The sequence below is a fragment of the Hyperoodon ampullatus genome (genome assembly GCF_949752795.1).
Source record: "Hyperoodon ampullatus genome assembly, chromosome: 1".
NCBI classification, from domain to species: Eukaryota; Metazoa; Chordata; class Mammalia; order Artiodactyla; family Ziphiidae; genus Hyperoodon; species Hyperoodon ampullatus.
The window spans coordinates 8,081,539-8,105,139 of record NC_136914.1 but is presented as its reverse complement, the minus strand read 5'-3'; the positions used below and the strand labels follow the sequence as shown (position 1 = coordinate 8,105,139).

The following is a 23,601-nucleotide window of genomic DNA, read 5'->3' as shown; positions in this document are numbered from 1 at the left end:
AATGCAAAAATTAATGTTTTAACTATTTAAATAATTACATTAATTAAAGGATGTGCACATGAGAAAAACAATAAAATTCTTTCGGAGATCTTAGACCCTGTTAGAAATTGACATACTCTTTGATTGAAACAGGAGTCTTTATATAACGCAAAAAACCAGAATGGTATCTACCAGCAATGTGCTCAGTTCTTTTGGAAGAAATGAGTATGCGGTATCAGCAAGTACTTTTCCCATTGAAGATATGAAAAGTATTTAGAGATTCCAGAGAAAGCAATGTTTCTTAACCATGGCAAAAAGATGAATGAAGAAAGCAGATGGAATCTGAAAATAGCAAGGTATTTTCACCCAGAAGAAAAGGCAAGCATGCAGCTTATAGATAGAAGAAATGATGATCACAATGACCACATAACCTCCTTACACTTTCTAGTGCTGTTTCTGACAATACAAGTTACCAACAATGTTAAGGAAAAGTGCATTTCTATGCTTATCTTTTCTATGAGTATTTTTTTCTGCTGAAAATACATTAATATTAGTCATCCCTCTCACTCAGTTACTAGTTTATTAGTTGTCAGTTTATTAAACCCCCCTTTTTTTTCCCAAAGTGGCATTTGACCTATTTGTACACAAAAAAGTACATTAATAAACTGTGAATCTGTCTTATAAACTCCACTGCAATCAGTCATAAACTTAAACAAAAATGTTTGTGTTAAATTGTGCCTCACCCTCGTACATTTCATTCTATTGGTGGATATGAACAAATTCATTATCTTTATGTTTCTTTGCATTTGTGCTTAAAGCACAGTAGTAAATGTGTGGTAGCCTCTGGATTACCCTTCCAAGGATTTTTAACAACAGTAATTATCTATTGGAATTAACTGATATTAATTGTTCACTACTATCAGAAGAGTCAACCTATATATTCCTGGAAGAATTACAATTATGAAAAGCATTTGTATATTGCCCACTGATACTCCTGTAAGATTAACATCAAAAGGCTCAGAAAAAAATGACATTAGGCTGATTACCACAAAAATTAACTTTCAAAAACTGTACATAAGTCACTCCAATGTTTCCAAAGAAATTTCTAAAACCTATGTCATGTTTTTACACACATTGCTTCATAATTCCATAGGAGATGAAGATTTATCTCAAAATAAGTTTTAGACCTAAAAATTAAAGTTAAAAAACAGTTCTCCCTATCTACCATTTTTGAAGGCACTGGGGATTCTGGAGACCATTCTGCTTTTTAAGGTATTCACAATAGGCAATAGCTTAGGTGAAAAGTAGAGGGTACCCTGAGCTATTTACTTAAAACGAATACTCTCATTTCAGAACTGACTTCTCCTATGCTTTATCTTTCCATTCTGAACCTTCTGCCTAATATGAATAGAGCACTAAAATATGTTTTGTAACATTTTATATTCTTTCTCATATTTAATGATTAGAGGGTTGCTGTTTTTTAAAACCTGTAAATAAAACATTTCATATCTTCCATTTTAAAAAGTTACATGAAGAGATTTTTTTAAATATATGCAATCCTGAAATAATTTTTCCTTTTTTCAGTAATTAAACCTTAATAGAAAAACCTTTCCAACATTTCATAAACGAAGTATTTGGTTTTGTTTAGAATGAGTTATATAAGCTATTTAGATTACATACTTAAAGACTACTTGTCAGCTAAGCTATTTTTCTATGGAAAAATTGAGTGTTTTTCAGAGTATTAAGTATAAAGGACTATATCCAAGTTTTGAATCTTTGGATAATCCAAATATATGGTCTGTACCCTTTACATTCTAAGCAGTCTTTTCTCCTTGCTTGCGGAACACTTCCTCGAATTGTCAGCAGGTATATTTATAAGATGAAAATCAATTTTATTGTTGATTTATTATTGAGACCAATATTCGTTATGCTACCTAAAAAGGAGATCTCATGATGAAATAAATTTGGAAAATGCTCCTGCTAATTTCCCTCTTTAAATGAACCACACAGTATACATGAGCATGTTAAAGGCTCTGATAAGTCCTGCAATAAACCAACCTGCTTAATGTATATGTTAATTCACTTGGTTGTTTCTCAAACTTATTTCACCAGACAATTACTTTTGTTTTGCTTTACGTAAACTGTATAAGTATCCTGTGGGACTCTGCTTGAGTAGAACATACTTTGGGTATCTTAAATAAATATTATTAGAGAAGAAAATTGCTGCTTAACCCTTAACAATAATTTAAAGTCAAGTGTAAATCATGTTTGAATTATCTATTGATTTGGCTACCCATTACCATTATTGCCATCTCTTCCCCAGCCCCATGGGACACAAGGCCCTAATCATAATGTTACAGATGGTACAGAGATGATTCACAACAATGGGAAATATAAGAAATGCTATCAGGGACAAAGAAACACTTTAACAAATAGAAAATAATCCAAAAAGAAATGACTGTCTTACTTTAAACACTTCTTTGCTATAAAACAGAAGGTGCTATTTTGAAAAGTAATTTAAATAACTCTAGGTTCCTGCTCTGCCAAGTCTCAAGGGACAGAATTGACCTGAGATGACTATTGTTAGTGCCACAGCTTTGATTACATGGACTTCACTGTGACCCTAGAGTGATGGTCTTTCCAGTGAAAAGCAATGAGAATACTCAGAGATATGCTGCTTCAAGATAATTGTCTCAGATTCCACAACCATATGGGGTGAAATCTTCAAGGCATTATTAAGAGATCCCTGTATTCTAGATTAAGTGTGTGTGTGTGTGTGTGTGTGTGTGTGTGTATGGGTTTTAAGATTTAAAATTAATTCAAGATAATAAGAGTTTCTGTGCATATCCCCTATACCATTTTCTGGGACATTCTTAACTCAATCACAATTTTTCTCCTATGAAGTTCATGTGTTAAATATGAAAAAATTACACGCATTTTTAAAAAAGAGCATACAAATATTTACATGTCCTTCAACTGAAGTATTTCCAATAATAATTTTTTGCAATAATTTTAACTTTCTGTATTTTAACCAGGCAAAAGCCACTGCATTTTGAAGTCGATTACCTTACAGAAGAGTTGTTCTGAGCAAGAGGTAATTTTGTTCCATTTAACAAATGTAACCTTAGTTACCATGAATATATGATAAACCACTCAGTAAAGAAAATATTTCATTACTTGTACCATGTGTATAAGACATTGGCTATTGTAAAGTATGGACTTTAAAAATTTTTGGAATTGGAGAATCATTTTAATTTATATGTGTATTTACTTTTCTTTCATAAAAGATTACAAATTAAAAGTTTTCTATCTTCAGATTATTTAGCATTTAGTTTCTTTACAATTACAAAATGCTTTATGACAAGTTTCTCATATTTATGACACTTTATAACTAGTGATGTGTTTGGCTCATATTTATGCTACTAAAATGAATGCTTCTATTTAAAACATTTAGTGAATGTGATTAATTCACCTTTGAAAATGACTATGAGCAAATTTTATCTGGATCAATTCTATTTTCAGTAAAAATATCATTCAGAATTTGCGGCTGACACTAGAATGTAGGTTTTCTTACAATATCATTTAAAATTTTTAAAGTTAATTTTGAGAAATTATATGTAAATCACATTTTAAAATTTACCAAAGGACTCTATTTTTAAAGTCAGTTCTGCAGTTAAATAGTTTTCATTATACAAATAATCAAATAATCACCTCTTGTCTCCACACACACACACACACTCTAGTTCACATGTGGTGTTGTTAGGACTTTTGTATATCTCATATTTGTAAGTCAGGTCACAACGAGATAGGAAATATGTATATTGACTCCACTATAGAGGCTAAAAGACTTCTGCTGTCCCTCTGATGCTGTTTCTACGTCCCTATCAATTTTCCACATTGCAGCACTGGGTAACAAAACATTGTCTAATACTCTATTTTCCCATAGAAAGGCCTGAAATGAAGTACAGACATTGTCACGTTGGGGCTTGAGCTTCTCTTTTTGAGTCCTATGGTGTTTTCACACAAAAAGTTGAACAAAAGAATTTGTTTGGATTTGTTTGGTGAAAACACCAAATTTATATGTCAACTTTTGGAATTTCCTTTCTTTGATTATATAAAATGACCAATTATGAATATGTAAATAAGAAATACTTATGACAATATTGGTATAATTATAGTAGAGATTAAAATATTTTCTTCAATACTTGAAGCATATAGACTTCTGGAAAATTTTAGGATACCAAAAAAAAAAAAAAGGAATTTATTAGAGATGATGTGATGGAAAATATAAAATTAACAATTTTATTCATAATTGTAAATTGCAGGCTTTTTATGTCTCCTCACTATTCACTAATAAAAATTCTCTGATAGAAATCTATAGAACTTATGGATAAAATCTTTAAATTACATTATACAAATAGTAGAAAATAAGTATAATTGTCAAGTTATAGTACTCTGAAAGTGTCTCCTCAGTGAAAGTCAATAATCAGATTATATATAAAAAAAAACTATGGAAAGATGTATAATTAATGATACCAAAGATTTTAATACATTGGAAAGCCCTGGAGATGTTATTAGGTGCTATTCATTGTCTTCCCTGGCTTAGAGTGACATCACCAGGATGGCTGTGTGTCTGGCCAGCCTTGTGATTCAGCGTTCTCTACCATTTATTCCATTTAGATGCTTAGCTGCCTAGGTTGAATTGTGCTAAGATGTCTCAATGTTTTAAATTCATACTTGAAACAGTTTGGAACCTTCCCTCAGGTGCTCACTGTTCTGCCTTCTGTGGTGCTGCTTCCCCAAATCCATCCACTCACCTTTCCTTTCAGCTGCTTCGGCCCTGGTCAGGTAGTAGTAGAAGTGATCCAGCTTGTCAGGCTGCTCTTCCAGGGGTCTCTGCAGCCAGAAGAGGGACCTCACTTTTGCAGTCTCCCTCAGGGCATCCCACTTCTCCATCAGAGCAAAGAGCTCAGTAAAAGACTTATGATAACCATCTCGCAGCATGTCCACACAGACGTTCTTCTTGTACGAGTTCCGGTAACTGGGAATAAGAATCAGAACACTGAACATGTTATTTTAATCCTTTAAACCTGTGCAGTGTTTTGATCCTATAATAATTAAAGGTTGAATCATGCTGCAATTTTTTCCCTCAGTGGAAGCGCTGAAAACAATGTTGACCTCAAACGCTTATAACTGAACAACTTCAGTTTGATGAAAGATGCCAGGAACTATCTAAATACAGTAATTTTAGTGAAATTACATTATAAATATATCAGTTCCAGAGCTGAGCTCCCTTTGATAAGGACAAATAAGCTAGCTGACTGACGTTTTAGTCTGTTTGGGCTAATATAACAAAATACCCCTGACTGAGTAGCTTATAAACAACTGAAATTTATTGCTCAGAGTTCTGCAGGCTGGAAGTCCAAGATCAAGGTTACAGGAAGATCGCCTTCTGGTGAGGGCCCTCTTCCTGGTTCACAGCCGGCATTTTCTAGTCATATCCTCACATAGTATAAGGAGCTAGGGAATAATCTGGAACCTCTTTTATAAGAGCACTAATCCCATTCATGAGTGCCCCACCCTCCTGACCTAATCATCTTCTAAAAGCCCCAGTGACCAACAGCTTTGGGGATTAGGATTTCAGTATATGAATTTTAGGGAACACAATATTCAGACCATAGCAACTGACAGTATCCAAAAACACTTAATACATTAGCCATCCACCAAAACAAAACAAAAAACCAGTAAGGCAAGCAAAATTTAAATGTGTTGTCGAATATCAAAACAAAGCTCTATTAAGTGGTTTCACTGTATATTATGGAGGTTCTTTCATTCATTAATTCATTTACACAGAAAATGTTTATTGAAATCTCTTGCTAAATATATTTTAAAAATTATTTTCAGTTAGGACTAACTTAATGATTTGTTATGTACTATTTCACTTCTAACAATAATAAATCATACACAAGGAGATGAAATGACAATTGAATAGTCATTTATTCAACAAATAGCTATTGAGTTTCCTGCTAAGTGCCAGGCATTGTTCTAGACCAAATAGATTCAATGCCCTTGTGAAGTGTATATTCTAGTGGGAGAACACAACCAACAGATAAGCAAACAAATCATAAATAATTTCAGATGATGAAAATTGCTATATAGGAAATAAAACAGGGTTATGGAATAACAGTTCTGTGGTGGCTATTATTACACTAAGCAAGAGGCCTAATGATATACCTTTATACTAATTATTTTACATTTTTTAAAAATAGGATATAATTAAATATTTAGAACTGACTTGATGTGCTACTACTATCAATAAGCATTTCAGTGTGGAGTGGAGACAGTCGAATTAGAACACCCAAGGTTGAGGTCAGCTCTTTCTAACCTCTCTGGACTTCATTTCTTCTCATCTGTGAAATGTGTATATTAATCTGTATTAATCCATGCCCTACCTACATCACAGGATTCTTCTAAGAACCAAGAAAAATTATGTATGTGAAGATACTCTGAGAAACATGAAGTCCTGCAATAGACTCACCCTACAGAGTTTAAAAAACAAATGAAACAAAAATGCCCAGCTCCCATCACCAATAATTTTTTTACTCAGGGGATCAGCTTAGGTCTAGAACAAAATACTTACAGTGAGAAAAGGAGTTGAGAGAGGGAAGTAAAAAAAAAGGGTGGGGGGGGAAGACCCAGATCATGGACACCTCAAAGCCATGGTAAGAAGTTTGGACTCCAAGCTAAGAGTGGGATAGAGCCGTAGAAGGGTTTGGGTCAGGGAAATGAGTCAAAGAGATTGTTTTTTAGAAAAATCATATGGAAGGAATGTCCCAGCTGAACTGCAACCCTCCTGCACCTGGTGGCCAGTACAAGCCACCTATTGTTATAGAACTCGTCCACAAAGAGAGTAAGGAAACCACAGTCCCAGGCCAAAACCCACCATCTTGTCAAAATGACGACCAAAATTATTTGAAATGGAGAGGACAGGGCCTATCAAAGGGCAGATTTTTGTTTCTGCCCTTTAGCCGAGAGTGTGGAGAAGGAAACAGTGAGATGCTGAGAAGGGCCAGGTCCTCTCTCCCCTTCCCCCACCCCCCTGCCCCTACACAAGGGCATGGAAAGGCAGCAAAAGTCAATGCAGAGACTTTCTCAGCAGAAGAGGACTGGAACCAGCCCGCACAATGTCCCATAGCCCCTGAATGGTACGGGCTGAACACCATAATTGTCTAGCGGGCTCTGAGTGTGTGACATAAGAGTTAATGGGAAGAGAGGGCTGGTACGTTTGCCACCATGTCGCTGGCCACAGCAAGGGGATGTGTGCTAAAAGGCTGTCGGATGTGCTGCCCACTGGGGACTGAAAGGGGACACAGCTGTAACTCTGCGGATAAGCAGCACTGGGGAGCTACTGAAAGAGTCAGGTCAGCATATTTCCAGAGCTGACAGAAAAGGATGAATCAAGTACATCAGTGACGGACCCCTGGACAGCATCCCATAGGTTAGGAACACATTCAACTCCAAGTAAGAGAAAACTCGGCCCACAGTGCCTTCAAAACTAGAGGTTTCTATTTCTCACAGCACAAGACACCTAAGGGTGGGCAGCTGCTGGCCTTGGTTCCATGGCCTGGCAAGTTCAAGGCCCATGCCTCTGGGATTATTTTATCCTTCCCCTCACTGGTCACTGGAGGGCCGTCCCAGCTCTAGACATCATGTCCACCTTCAAGGCAAGAAGAAAGGGGAGAGTTCGGTGGCATCAGCTGTGACTTTCTCTATTATTGGGGAAAACAAAAGCATTCCTGCAACTTCTGTTGGAGTTCCACTTTGGTTCCATGGGTGAGAACTGTGTCATTTGGCCATCCCTGGCTGCAGGAGACTAGAAAAACAAATATTCTGTCTGTTTTGGGGCACATTGCTGCCCCCAAATGAAACTGGAGTTATGTTAGCAAAGAGGGAGAAATGAATACCAGGGAGGCAAGTTCAATGTCTATCACAAGGTCCTAGATCAAGACCTGGGAGTAAATGCTGACAAACTTCCACTCCGAAGTTTGCCAGATAAAACTGGGCAGGATACCCAGTTAAATTTGAATACCACATAAACCACAAATGATTTTTTCTTAGTATTATTAGTATGCCCCAAATATTGCATGGGAATACTTACACCAAAAAAATTTCTGTTTTTTTGAAACTCAAGTTGAAGTGTATGTTGTATTTTTATTTGCTAAACCTAGTAACCCTATTTCCCTCTACCCTGCACCCATGCTGTGTTGCCTCTATCTGGGAAAACAGGGTGAGGGGAAGGAGTGTTAGAATCTGAATAACCTGAGAAATCACTGAATTGGACTGACTTTACCTAAGAGGGATGAGATTGGAATTATACACTAGGGAGGATCAAGGCTTAGGGCCAGGAATTAAAATTAAGTCATAAAAAAATAAAGACTTTCAATTTAACATTCTTGAGCTTGTTGACTCTGAAATTCACACCAGATCCAAGAGAATAGAACCGGGAGCAGGGAGAAGAAACGGGAGACTCTGGTGTTCACGCAAAGGAGAGGCCACAGGGGCTGAACTGAAGGCAGGGGGATAAATAGAAGTAGGTGGATTCAATACATATTTAGGAGATAAAAAGGCCGATTATTTGGTGACTGACTGGATGTTGGGGTTGATGGAAAGAGAAGAGCTAGGGTGACAACAGGAGTCACGTGTGGGTATTTGGTAATTTGCAAAAGAGGGGAACCCAAAAGAATGAACAGGTTTGGGGAAAGATAATAAGTCTGGGTTCAGATAACTTGAGGAGACTGAACGGGACATCCAGATGCTACCCAAAAGGGCAGTATGAGGGATGGTAAGGAGGTTTGAGGAGACAAGGGGCTGGAAATCCAACCTTGCCTCAAACAAGCACTGCCACATAGAGAACAAGCTTATGGTTACCAAAGGGGGAAGGTGGGGAAAGGGACTAATTAGGAGTTTGGGATTAACAGATACACACTGCTGTGTATAAGATAGATAAGCAGGGACCTACTGTATAGCACGGGGAACTGTATTCAATATCTTGTGATAACCTATAATGGAAAAGAATCTGGAAAAGAATATCTATCTATCTATCTATATACACGTATATATAACTGAATCGCTTTGCTGTATACTTGAAACTAACACAACATTGTAAATCAACTCTACTTCAATTAAAAAACAACAACAAGCACTGCCACCTTTGTATGTCTATGCCTTGGCTGCCAGCATGTTTTCCTGTGAGTGAAGAAAGCATACTGCAGCAAAAAAAATTATAAATAAATAAAAATTAGAACGTTGATTTAAACAATGAAAATAAGTACATATCAGGAGGCCATCTCAGTTCTAATCCCAGCTGGGACAGAAATGTAGAACATCATTCCCTGTGCCTTATTTCCCTCACCTGGAAGACGAGGGTGCTTTGGCTGGATTTGGTCCACCCAGCATCTAGTTTCATGTCCACAGACGGCAGTACTCCAAAGTATTTTTGGAAATGGCACATCGTGTGTCATCTTGGTGGGACTTGATTTCAAAGACTCCCTAGCCAAGGGGTGGATCAGTGACCCAAATTAAGCCACTGGCCTCTCTCCCAGGATTTTGAATCTTGAGGCAAGAAACACAAAGATGTAGAAGGTTGCTGGAGCTCAGTCAACCTGGCAGTGACATCCTGACAAGAGTTGCAAGTAGTTCTTGCTACCTAGATCCATTCAAGTGTCCCATGTCTTTTCCTTTTCTTTTGAGCCGGGTTCTCCCCTGAATTCAGCTAGTTACCAAATATCCTTCTAATAAAATCATTTCCATTTTATTTAGTCAGAATCAGTTTCTGCTGCCTGTGACCAAAGAATACGAACTGCTTCAGAAGTGATTGTCTTGGTACCCAAGACATCTTTCAGCCTCAAAACATCCATGATATATAATATCAATTTTTAAAAAATTTTTTAAAAGACCATTCTTTGCAAAAGAGATCTCAAATAGAGATGTATTGAAAATGCCTATATAACTATGCTGATATCACCTCTACTTTATACACAGTTTTGTGTGCACACACATACGTATGTATGATGTAATTTAAGCCTCATTACTAATATTTGAGAGCCAGAAAGAGCAATTAGTGTTTTACTAAATGGGTTCCTATTTCAACCTTCATAGTTAATGAATATCATTTCTTTTAACCAGAATAATTTTCATTTTTTAAATTTGCTATCTGAAAATATTTATAAAATTGTATGTCAATTTCTACCATTGTATGTGAATTTCTCAGGCTTTATATTTCATAACAGAGAATCATAGCCCAAAGTTTACTTGTTTTACAAAAAGGAATTTTTAAAAAATGCAAATAGAAATACAAAGAGAATCCAAATTCATTATTTTATTTATTTCATTTGGACATGAAGTTATTAGTCTTTGGTTTTACTTACATGTTAAAACAAATACTTATCTAAATTAAAACATGCTCTTTTTAAGTATCAGAAGAAGAAAAATCTCCTTGATCTGAAGTCACTATACTGGGTGGAAGCTAAGAATTCTAGTAAAATTTCTGGAGAGATCTGATACTATGGAGTTTGAGGAGAGTTCTCCTGACAGAAAAGAGGCCATTCATAGCAGTAGAAGTTGTGACATTCACAGATATGCTGAATATCTAGGAATTTACATCCTAAGGAAGATCTTTGCCACTGCAGATACCTAAGGCTTTACCAGGCTAAGGGATGTAGCTGGAGAAGAATGGTTTTAAGAATGGAATTGAGTGGTCATGCATTTCATATGGATTTTTATTACTATTTAAAGGCATTATTCAATAGAGATTATTATTATCTCAATAGAGATTCAATAGAGATTCTAAATATTTTGAATTTACATCCAAATTTCCCCAAAAGTTCTAAGTTAAAAAAATATGTATACTGGAATAAAGTAAATCTGAACAATCTGACATAACTCCATAGCAGTTGGATGTGTGGAGTTGCTGGGAAATGGGGAGCTTTCTATTAAACAGCCACGGAGGAGATATTATATCATTTTTAAATTCTACCTTAAACCATTTTGAATAGCTACTATTTATAGAGCACCTATGATGTGTCAGACATCATTTCTAAATCTACAAATCTACAATAACTCTACAAATACAACTTCCTTTTTTTTTTTTGCGGTACGCGGGTCTCTCACTGTTGTGGCCTCTCCCGTTGTGGAGCACAGGCTCCGGAAGCGCAGGCTCAGCGGCCATGGCTCACGGGCCCAGCCGCTCCGCGGCATGTGGGATCTTCCCGGACCGGGGCACGAACCCGTGTCCCCTGCATTGGCAGGCGGACTCTCAACCACTGTGCCACCAGGGAAGCCCAACTACTTCTATTTTTACAGATAAAGAAACCATCTTCAGTGAGGCTGTGACTTGCCCAAAATCATATAAGCTAATAAGTGGTAGGGGTGGGTTTCACACCCAGGTTTCTCAGATTACAAATTCTGAATTTTTTCTCTTTACCACATTGCCTCCTACCTCCTATTATATCAAATATTGTTAAGTTTTCTTCTCCTCCTCATCCTGCACACATTTTTGGGGTTTATTTGTAGTGATTGTTTAGAAATTTGACATCATTATACAAGTATGATGTCACTCTCCAATTAGAAAGCCATTATCTTTCTTGGGAGTAACATATACACACTACTATATATAAAATAGATAAACAACAAGGACCTACTTATAACACACGGAACTATACTCAATATTTTGTAATATACATATATATATAACTGAATCACTTTGTTGTACATCTGAAACTAACACAACATTGTAAATCAACTATACTTCAATCAAAAAGAAAAAAAAAAAGAAAGCCATTTTCTTTATCCATGTTAATCCACATTTGCGCTGGACTGGGGAGAGAGACTGGTGTTATTTTGTGACTCAGAGAATCCCCTTCCTTAAAATGAGGGAGCAGACAACTAGTAGCATCCGTGCAAAGCAAATTAAATAGATGTGATTCCCACACACGGGTGTAAAGTCTAATGGGGAAAACACTGAGAAACATAAAACAAACATAAAAAAGGATAAAATTGTACAAATATGAAAAACATGAATGAATAGATATGTCAATCTATCTTATTCTCTTTGTACTTAGGTATTTATACTAGTTATTACATGGACTTTCAAAATTAAAATGCATTATCAACTATTCTAATATATGATTAATATATTTAACATATTTTTTCATAAGTCAAACTGAAATACTGTATCAAGGTGAAGCTGCACATTCAGTCAAATATTTCAAAAGCAGTTCAATAAGCTCAATACTTTAAAACAAGATCATAAAACTTTTATTTAATCTGACAAAGATAAACTCAAAAGATATGTTATATCTAATCAAAAGTCAGGATAATACTTTTATTCCATTCAGTTAATATTTATAAGTCACTAGTGGGTTATCTATGTGTCAGTAACAACAGTCTTACATTCATATTGTAGGGATAAATGTTATTGGAATCACCACGGGATAATTACATTGACTGTTAAATTAATACTTAAATAGCTTCAGGTAATATAATTTCCATGGAATAAAGTGAGTCTCTATTCTTACTCATACTTTTCAGTGTAGGTAGATATTAGGTATAATTTGAAGGAAAAAATCCATTTCTTCACACACACACACACACACACACACACACACACTGATAAAACTCATATGTCGTATGGATATGTTTTATAGTTTTTTTGTGTATATGAAAAGGATACTTTTCTTTCCTAAAAAGCTAAAACAAGGACATAGCATTTCTTTAGCCACATAAATACATAAAGAAAGAGGGATTAGAAAGAAAAAAATTAACTATGTTTGAAATGATTTTACTTTAAAAGCATATAGAATGCTTTTATAATGAAAACTGAAAGCGTTTTTCTTAATATTACACACTTAGGTATTAACAATTGATTGATATGGATTAAGAATACACTACTATCACTCATACATATTTTTGTGTAATAAACCATTGGAGTTGAGATTTTTAGAACTTTTAATTTATTTTCTATGTACTTCAAAATAGAACAATAAAAAAGTTTCAATACAGAAAAGGCTCTTTTTAAATTTAAAGGATTTCCAATGAGTTGACTGGTCTCTGGGGGCATCTACTGGAAATTTCACAAACTGCAGTCACATCATGTAAATTTGATAACTTTCATTATCCATTTTAATACAGATATTATTTTAATTGGTATGCAAATAAGGTGACACTCAAAGAAGATAAATGTAAAGTTATGCATGGTATTCTATCTCATCCATCTGGTAACAACAAAACATGTAGCTGTCTTTGGGATCAGTCAACAAATACTCAACTGTTAAAAATGTAAATAGGGCAGGTGGCGTATCACAGATTAACAGTTTCCAAACCATCCAATTCTCAAGCTTGGAAAAATTAAAAATATATTCTAGAGAGAAACATATACATACTTAGTAAGGAATTTTTATTAATCCAAATTAAATGCATGTAAAAAGCACTTTTAAAATTATGATGGTTTCTCTAAAACAAATTCATTTTGTATCTCAGTATGTCCACGAATCATAAATAACCTGGTAATCACTACTTATTTTCTATATAATTTAGTTTGACTATTCATATGTTACTATCTCAAAAAGTATTTAGAATTTGTTATACTTGGAACAAAAGAATGTATCTATCATAATTAATATTACAATTAGAATTAGTTATTAATATAAATATTGTTATTAATTTTTCCTTAACATTTTTGGAGAACTTCTTTAAGGAAAATGAACATATAATGAACATGATACAATCACTGCAGCTCATATATATAAGTTTTAAATTTTATTTATTTAGTTAGTTTTGGCTGCGTTGGGTCTTAGCTGCTACGTGTGGGAGTGGGGGCTACTGTTCGCTGCGGTGTGTGGGTTTCTCATTGAAGTGGCTTCTCTTGTTGCGGAGCATGTGCTCTAGGCACAGGCGTTTCAGTAGTTGTGGCTCGTGGGCTCTAGAGCACAGGCTCAGTAGTTGTGGTGCACGGGCTTTGTTGCTCCGCGGCATCTGGGATCTTCCCGGACCAGGGCTCGAACCTGTGTCCCCTGCATTGGCAGGCAGATTCTTAACCACTGTGCCACCAGGGAAGCCCCTCATGCATAGTTTTAATATATATTTAAAATAAACCAGATAACATAATATTATTGCAGTTGTGACTAATCTTGTAACAGGAATTTTTAATATCACAGGCATTATACCAATCTTGATTTTCTTTGTAAAATATATTGGTCATATTTACTTTAAGAGAAAATGTTTAAAATAATTATGAAGATATATCTATTGTGCTATACTTAATTGTACTATAATATACTTTTTATTGCTATAATTTTATATAAACCCCTCTAATAAAGATTGAAATATTTAACATTTTAGCTTCATTCCAAAGAAATATCACTAACGCATGTGTAAGTTTATAGTTTCTGGAAACTTCACTAGAATTACCATCCAAGTAAATGTGATATCACCTTTAACTGTATAAACTGAAAAAACTAATCAACATAAAATGTTAACAAATCAGAACATAAGTTATTAATATAGCACGGCTTTTGTTTCAGTTTAGATTTAGATTCATTTTATAGCTGTATGTACTTGATAACTAAAAAAATAAATAAATAAATTCCACCCCCAAGAGGTTATGGAATATAATATTTTGTGATTTTCTAAACAATTAGAAGTTTGCTAATTTGAATCTTTAGAGGAAAATGTTACATATACAAGTTTTGCTTTGTGTTTTTAGAAAATACAAATTTTCATCTATTAATAATCAAACTTAGAAAGCACAGTTAGATTTTCAACATTTTAAACGTATATGTACATTGAAAAATTCCATTTGGAAAACAATTATTTAACTAAGTTCAACCTTTAATTCTTTTCTAAAAATGTTAATAATAATAAATAAGAGTTTACCCCATGGCACTTTGTAAATGTGACTATTACTAATTTAATTCTTCCGACAAAAAATAAAACACTAAAAAATCTGATCAGCAAAGAATTCTCCCAATAGCACAGTAAGAATTCACTTCAACATGAGTGATTTTTATTTTAGGATATATGGGCTATAGGTGTAGAATGGAACAAAGATGCTTTCTCAGATTCAATTATGTTAGAGCTGGTATTCAGCACAAAAGGCAGTAACTTTTTGTGAGATCAATAAATGTTAATCTGTCAAATAGTATTTTTGCTGGTGATTATTAGCCTTTATCAGAGGAAAGCTGTGGTTATTCAGCAAGCAGTACTGACTGCAATCCTTACAATGGCTTTAAATGATTCCCTTAATAATATAAAGGCATTTTTTTATGTGTATACCCTGTAAGAATGCTTTACTCAAATGATTTCCATTCAGTCAAATATCTGAAGTACAGTGATCATCATCAATCAGGAAGGAATAAACTATGCATCAATCAATATAAAGTATTACCAAAATATTTACCCATGTAGCTGTCACACACATTTTCTTTACAGAAAGATTTTCTTTATTGGAAAAATCTCAAACTTAAACACATTTTTAAAGTATTTCATTAGCAGTTCAGTGAAAAAGCACCAGAAGAAACCTCCTTATGTGAGGCTAATTACAGATATAATCTTTATAAATGGTCTTATTACTTGCAAACCCCTTCAAGAAATTCAAACTTATTTATGAAAGAATATTTTATGCCAAAGATCAAGCATGGAAAGGTATAAAATGAATGTCATTGTTTAAGAAGAATTTTCAGGGTACATATTTTCAACCCAGAAGTACCACACTTGAATCCAAACACCTTTGGCTAAATGAAGCAATCGTATCAAGTCTTGTTCTTTCAATTCACACTGTAACTTTCCACTACAGGAAAACATAATTATATAACCAATTTATATTGATTATATTGTTACTTATCCAGTTAAATAAAGCCTAAAAATAATCTTAGCTTTTGGATTAAGTTATAATGATAAAAAAAACTGAATAAATAATATCATCCTGTCAGATTCTATATCCTACTATCATGGCAATAAATGTAAGAAAAAGAGGAGAAAAACAAAAAATAAGGTTCATGCTACAAACAATGGACTATACACACATGTAAACATGATCATTCTAGCTCCATATCTAGCTCCAAAAATGCCATATTTTTGTCCAAATTAGTACTTACAGTTTTAATTAATATAAAACTCCATATAATATGAGTCACTCTTTTTTTTTTAAACAATTCAGTGATTGCTCTCCAAATTTTTTGAAATTCTATTACTTAGGAAATTTTGTCTCAAATAATATCACTTAAAACTTCTCTTTCAATTCTTCATCTTTACACCTTTATAAATAAAAGAACTATCAATTTTCCACATAAATTGAGGGAAATAATCAAACTTAAATAAAGATGGAAAGCTGGAGAATATAAAGACAAAACTTAGTAAAAACAACAAGTTGCATTAAAAAGAAAACTTCAGCTCACTGTATTTTTTTTTTTTTTACTAAAGTATGTCATACATTTTATCTTTGCAAGAGTTTGACGAATTTTGCAAGTAAAATTCTGTTTCCTCTACACTTGCTAATAGTCATGAGAATCTGTAGTTTGCACCTTCCCATTAAAAATGTATTGTATTTTTTTGAAATTATTCACCCCGCCTTTTATCCAGATCATGTCTTTGAAAGGAGGAAGTAGATAATAAATGGAATAATTCATGATTTCCCATTAAATATGAAACTTTCTTTTGCAGAGTTTAGAAAATGAAGTTCTACATAATGTACAAAAGTTGATTAGAACTTTTTTAACTTTTTCAGGAAAAAACCTTTCACATTAAACAACTGCATGTGGAGGTTTCTTTGGGAAAAGTAAACCAATCAATTCCTTATACCTATGGCTTTATCATACATATTCAAATGTTGCTCTTTCCAAACATATATCCCTTTATAATGTGTAAGTAGTTATTAAAATGATGGCAAGAAAAATAGTGTACATTGGGCTATAAACGTGACAAGTATCTAAGAAATATATAACTGCTGTTTAAATTACAAAGGGAAAAATCACATAAATTAGAAATGAAAACAAAACATTATTTGTGCTCTTTTCAGCAATGTAATGGAAGATAGTGTGAGGGTAAATAATAAAACCTACATTTAGATGTCTCTTATTATGGCATTTCTTCTAGTGAGGTAATATTTTGTCATGAGAAAAAAATATATATCTTTATAAAACTTTTCCTTGCAAAACTATCCATTGGGATCTGTTAACTACATTCTTTTTCTTTTGCCTTTTTAAAAAAATAATTTTAATTGGAGTATAGTTGCTTTACAATGTTGTGTTAGTTTCTACTGTACAACAAAGTGAATCAGCTATACGTATACATATACCCCTCTTTTTTCTTTTGCCTTTTTTTAAGATTAAAAAAAAACCCAAAACAAATGATTTTTAGGCTCATTCTAGCTCTATCATTCTTTATTTCTTGGATAAGAAATCTGGAGTAAATTTAACTGAAGATAAATGTCAAGTTCTGACTATTTTAGGGCAGCTGGTGACCTCATTAGGTTTTAAAAAAATTTTTGTGTCATAATTCGTTCCAATAAATATATTTCAATTTTCCCCATATCAAAAAATAAATCAAGAATATATTTTCCCCTTTCAAACATGAATGTTTAAAAAGGTAACTACCATGTTGTAAACCATGTGAAGAAACCTTTCATACTGTGTGCTCTTTAATTACCATTGCAAAGGAGGTATGCGTTACACATACAAACAGTGAAGCCAGGATTTCTCACAGACTATATGTACACAGTGATCCAACTTCCGGAACATACTTTTCATTTTATGTTTAGTAAAAACTAAATTAATAAAAACAAAAAATAAGTTGATAATTTTGAAGCTTTTGTCAGACAACATCTGTATATAGCTATCTTATTTTCCTGAATGTTGCATTTTATTGCATTTCCTGAATGTTAATTTTATTGCAGCTATCTCAAACATTTAGAAAATTCCTACTTATAACTAAGACCTTAGGGTATATCAAATCAAATATGTGCATCAATAAGAATATTGGAAGAACAAAAGGAAGTAGTTGTGAGAAGATAAAATAAAAGAGCCTTGAATTCAAACTTTTAAAAAATTGTACAAGATAGATATATAGTAGGGATTATAACTTCCTTGAGATGGAGAAGATGTTATTTGTTCCTTTTGTATTTTTTTATAATAGCACAAATGCCAACAAAAATAAAGATTATATAACATTATTAATATCAAATAAAATAGAATCAGGGCATAAAAAAATTAAAAGGGCATATGGATATTAGAGATTCATAAATAGATTATTTTACTGAGAAATATGGCAGCTAGAAAACAATACACCTAATAACAATAGCTTCAAAATATATAAAATTCACAGAAAAAGGAGAAATTGATCTTAATGTATTTTTTTTCAGAAAATTATAAATTAAATACAGGGAAAAAAGATTTGAATAACAATTGTCTAGCTTGATTGAAATAACAGGCTCAATCTAATTATTAGATTCTGATCGTTTTCTGTAGGAGAACAATCTACCAAATAGAAAATATATATTTATTTTTCAGACATACAAGGAATATTTATAAAATTAATCATGTACTAGCCACACTAAAAATGTCATAAACTGATATCACATATGGCAGATTTCCTGAGCACAAGTATATATTCACTCCCCAATCCTGCATTCCCTCTTGGAAAAAAAAAAAAAAAAACCCAAAAAGCCACAAGAAAAAACTATTCACCTGCAAATTTATAAATACACTTCTAGTTTATTCATGGCCAAAAGGGGAAACCACTGTAGAAATGTTCATACACTTAGAACTGAAAGAAAAAAATTAAACATAAAATCCTGGGGGAAGAAATCATCATGGTATTAAAAGGAAATTTATAAGTTAAATTCATTTGTTAGAAAACAAGAGCAACACTTGGGAGTGAAAAAGCTAGCTTTCAACTTAGGATGCTAGAAATAAAATCCTAACAGATTAAACAATGACATGAAGTCAAATAAAGGACAGGGAGGGAAATATTAAAGGCAAATGCATGAATTCATAAAATAGAGAACAAAAAATGTGACCCATAAAACAAACAAACAAAAAAACCTGGTTATGTGAAAAGACAAATACATTTTGCAAGTACTTTATAATCAAGAAAAACAAAAATAGATAAGTCATCAAAATTGTACCAGGAATGGAAGACATAATATATCTTCTATTACAATTATAGTAACTGCTAACTTTTAGTGTAGCAAAAAAAAAGAAAATTATGGGTTAATATTATTATAATTTAGATACAAATTTCCCCCATACCACCCCCCTAAAAAAGAACTCATAGCAAACTAAAACCATAATGAATAAGTAGGGTTTATCCCAGAATTCTAAGAACGGTTCAAAATTAGAAAATCTCTTAACGTTATGATAATCTCAGGAGATGTTAGAAATTTATTTAGTAAAGTTCAAAACTCATTCATGATTAAGAAAAGTGGAAACTAAAAAATGAATTCTCTATCTTGGTAATATGTATCTATTAAAACCCTATAGCATAAAGTTTCATGTTTTGCGGTACATTAGAATCATTTCCACTAAAGTAAGGAATTTGAAGGGATCCCTGCTGTCACTCCTATTATTTAACACCATGTACTGTTAAATTCTTGCCAATGTGGGATTCAATATTTTAATGATACCAATTCTCCTAAAATAACATATAAAATCAAGGCAGTCCTAATAAAACCTCAATTATATTCTCCTGACTCTTGACAAGATAATTCTAAAATTCATATAGAATGGTTAATGTACAAGAAAAACCTGATCATTTGGAACAAAGAGGGGAACTGTCTGCCAGATATAAAATACATTTTAACTATATTAATAAAATGTGGCACTGACACAAGAAAAGACAAATAAGTCAATGAAACAGAATATATATGTATATGTGTATGTATACACACATGAAAATTTGGTATTTAATAGAAGTGACATTTCAATTCAGGGGAAAGTTTTGGGTACAATTGATCTATTTGCAAATTTTGTTGGTTTTATGTTTTATATATTAATATTTCTATATTATTATTTTTGTGTATAAATAATATAGATGATAGCATATGTTATATTACCTTTCCACATTTAATGGAACATTTAAGTGACACACAAATCTCAATTTCCTAATCATTTTCTTGACCTTAATGTATGTGTTATGTATATATTAAACCTTTATCACTAAGAACTTTCAGATGCTTAATCACAACAGTTTTAAAGCAACTTTGTAGCATTCATTTTGAACTTCTGAGTTACTGTACTTTTTTTCTTAGCCCCCTAGCTTCCTCTTTCTTGAATTCTCTTTTCTTTCCCCTAGACTCTAAAGTGGCCATTTGGGGCAGGGATGAAGGGTCCAGAAAGACTGCATAGGAAGAGATGTTTTCCAGTCCTCATATCTGAAAAGATTTTTGTTTTGCCCTCAGTTTTGATTAATAATTTATCTGGGTACAGAATTCTAAGTTAAAATAATTGTTCTGCATATCTTAAAGACATCCTCCCTTTTTTTATTGAACCAAGTATTATTACTGACAACTGTGATGGTAGTCTGATCTTTGTTTCTTGATGACAACCATTCTCCCAAACCCTGAAAGCTTCTAGTATCTTCTCTGTATACTTAACATTCTGATATTTCATAAAGATGTATCGAAGTGGGTTTTTTCTTTTCTTTTTTTCCTTTTTCTTTCTTTCTTTCCTTTTTTTTTTTTTTTGTTTGTTGTTTTTGTTGTTCTTTCCTTTCTGGTTACTTTGGTAGTCACAGCCCAAAGATCTGTGGGTTTTTTCCAGTCTAAGATATCTGTGTCTAAGTCTCTATCCATATCTCTATCTCTGTCCATCTATATCTACCTATATAGCTATCATTCATTCTCTCATCTCTTTCTCTTGGATAAATATTCACCACCTGAACTGTGTTCTGTATCTTATGCCTTTTAAAATATTTTCTATATCTTTTCTGTTTTTATTCTACATGTTGATAGCCTTATCTTTCTTTTCCATCCTTTCCTTTGAGTTTTAAAAAATATTTCAGCTACCTTTAATTTTGAAGAATTCTTTTTCTTTAAATGATTTCATAGCATTAGGTTACATTTGAGGGATGTAAGATTTTCTACAACGTCTGTAAGGAAAGAAATTGGAAATCTCTCAAAGTTCCTCTTTTCCCTATAGAAACTTTGTTTCAGCTGACATTGAGTGTTCTCTTTGTTCAACTTTTTTTCTTTTGTATTGTAACATTTTCTCAAATATCAGAGGCTATTTGTCTATTCATAATAATGAAGTTCTCAATTTCTTAACATAGGTAGTGCATTTGGGTTTCCTCTGTTTGCAGGATTCATCCTGAGATTTATGGGTTGGGAGAGCACAAGCTGGCTATTCCTTGCACTGATGCCAAATGAAAAGGACTCTGTACAGTACACCAGCTTCCCTGACAGGAGCTCAGGCCAACTGTTACTTTTTAAGGTTTTTTTGTATCACTGTTTATGAGGAATATTATTATTCTGTGGTTTTCTTTTTATGTAATTGCTTTTTCTGGTATTGGTATCAGGATAATTCTGGTCTCATAGAATGAGTTGAGAAGTGTTTCTTCTCTTTTATTGAAGAGTTTGTGCCAAATTGATGTTGTTTTTTTTTTCCAAACGTTAGGTAGAATTCACCAGTGAAGCAAAATGGGCCTGGAATTTTCTTTGTGGGAAGTTTTTTTTTTTTTTTTTTTTTTTTTTTTTTTTGCGGTACGCAGGCCTCTCACTATTGTGGCCTCTCCCGTTGCGGAGCACAGGCTCCGGACGCACAGGCTCAGCGGCCATGGCTTACGGGCCTAGCCGCTCCGCGGCATGTGGGATCTTCCCGGACCGCGCACGAACCCGTGTCCCCTGCATCGGCAGGCGGACTCTCAACCACTGCGCCACCAGGGGAGCCCTGTGGGAAGTTTTTAAACTATTAATTCAATGTGTTTAGTGAATCTACTGCGATATCTATTTCTACTTAAGTGAATTTTGGCAGTGTCTCACGATATTTAGCCATTTCTGTAAGTTGTTGAGTTTACCAGTATGAAGTTTATTTCCTAATTAGCATTTTAATATTTATGTAATCTGTAGTGATGTGTCCCCTCTTTCACTTCTGAAATTGGTAAATTGTGACTTCTTTCTTTTTCTCTGATCATCATGACTAAAGATTGATCAACTTTACTGATCTTTTCAAAGAAGCCATTTTTGGTTTCATTGATTTTCTCTACCGTTTTCCTGTTTTCTGCCCCCATTTTACTACTCTTTTTTCTCTATTTTCAATTTAATTTTTTTCTAGTTTTTTAAAATGAAAACTTAGGGCAATAACTTTAGACATTTCTATTTTTCAAATATAAACATTTTAATGCTATAAGCTTCCCTTTAAGCACTGCTTTAGCTTCATCTTACCAATTTTGATATGCTATATTTTTTTAATTCAGTTCAAAGGATTTTCTAATTTGCCTTGATTTCTTCTTTGATCTATGGTTTATTTAGAAATATGTTGTCTAATTTCATTTGTGGGGATTTTTCAGAGATCTTCCTGCTGTTATTTCAAATTTAATTCCATTGTTGTAAGAGAAAATGACTCTAGGATTTAAATCCTTTTAAGTATATTGAAATTTGTTTTATGGCTCAGAATATCATCTCCTTTGAAAAGTATTCCATGTGTACTTGAAAATAATGTGTGTTCTGCTGTTGTTTGGTGGAATGTATGTAAATGCCAATTATTTAAGCTGATCAATGGTATTGTTCAAGTCTTCAATATTCTACTGATTTTTTAATCAATTATTGAGAGAGTGGTGTTAGAATCTCCAACTATAATTGTGGACTTGTCTGTTTTTCCTTTTCCTTCTATCAGTTTTTTGTTTTATTACTTTGAAGTTCTGTCATAGGAACACAAACATTTAGGATTATGTGTTCTTGATGAATCAACTTCTTGTATCATTATGAAATGTTACTTTTTATCTCTGGTAATATTCCAACTGCTTTCTGAAAATGTATTTCTGAAAATCTTGGAATCTCTCATTTTTCTTCCTTTCCTATCATGTTAAGAATTTACTATCTTTTGGACTTTTTAGTGGTCATTTCAAATATAGGAAGGAAATGTGTTTAGCCATCCATCTTGATCTTGAAGTGGGAAAACCCCTAAACTAAACTTTTAAGACAATTGCCTCATTCAGCAATTTACTTCTGTGGCTACATTGGCTGTAGGATAAGGGATTGTTTCAGACAAGCTTAAGGGGTTTTTATGGAAATATGAGTCAGGGTTATAGAATAACTGGATCCTTACAAGATGAACCCAGAGGGAGGTTCTAGATCCATAACAGTACTGGGAATTCACGAGGAGTCTAGAAATCTGATCTCTTGATTCATGCCTGATTCATTTTCTTTCTAGCTTGTTCATTCCTTCCTCTCTATGAATCATTTTTTCTGTCTCATTGTTTCTGCTTCTTTGTAACATTAGATTGCCTTGGTCAAAGTACTTAATCTCTCTATGCCTTGATCTCTGGAAGTTATAACAAGGTTTATTTCCAGGTTTATTGTGAGGATCACTAAAAACACAGACCAGCACACAGTATTAATGTAATATGTCTTACCCA

General features: G+C 33.4%; 1 protein-coding gene across 1 annotated transcript in view; it reads right to left on the bottom strand.

Annotated features, from left to right (window-relative positions):
* Positions 1 to 23,601, bottom strand: part of TTC29 (tetratricopeptide repeat domain 29) — a gene marked incomplete at both ends in the record, with an annotated part of 250,407 nt that overhangs the window by 210,402 nt on the left and 16,404 nt on the right. The window contains one exon of the mRNA XM_079697160.1: positions 4,797 to 5,020. Within this exon, the coding sequence (XP_079553286.1) occupies positions 4,797 to 5,020 (224 nt within the window). The remainder of the gene's footprint in view (positions 1 to 4,796; positions 5,021 to 23,601) is intronic.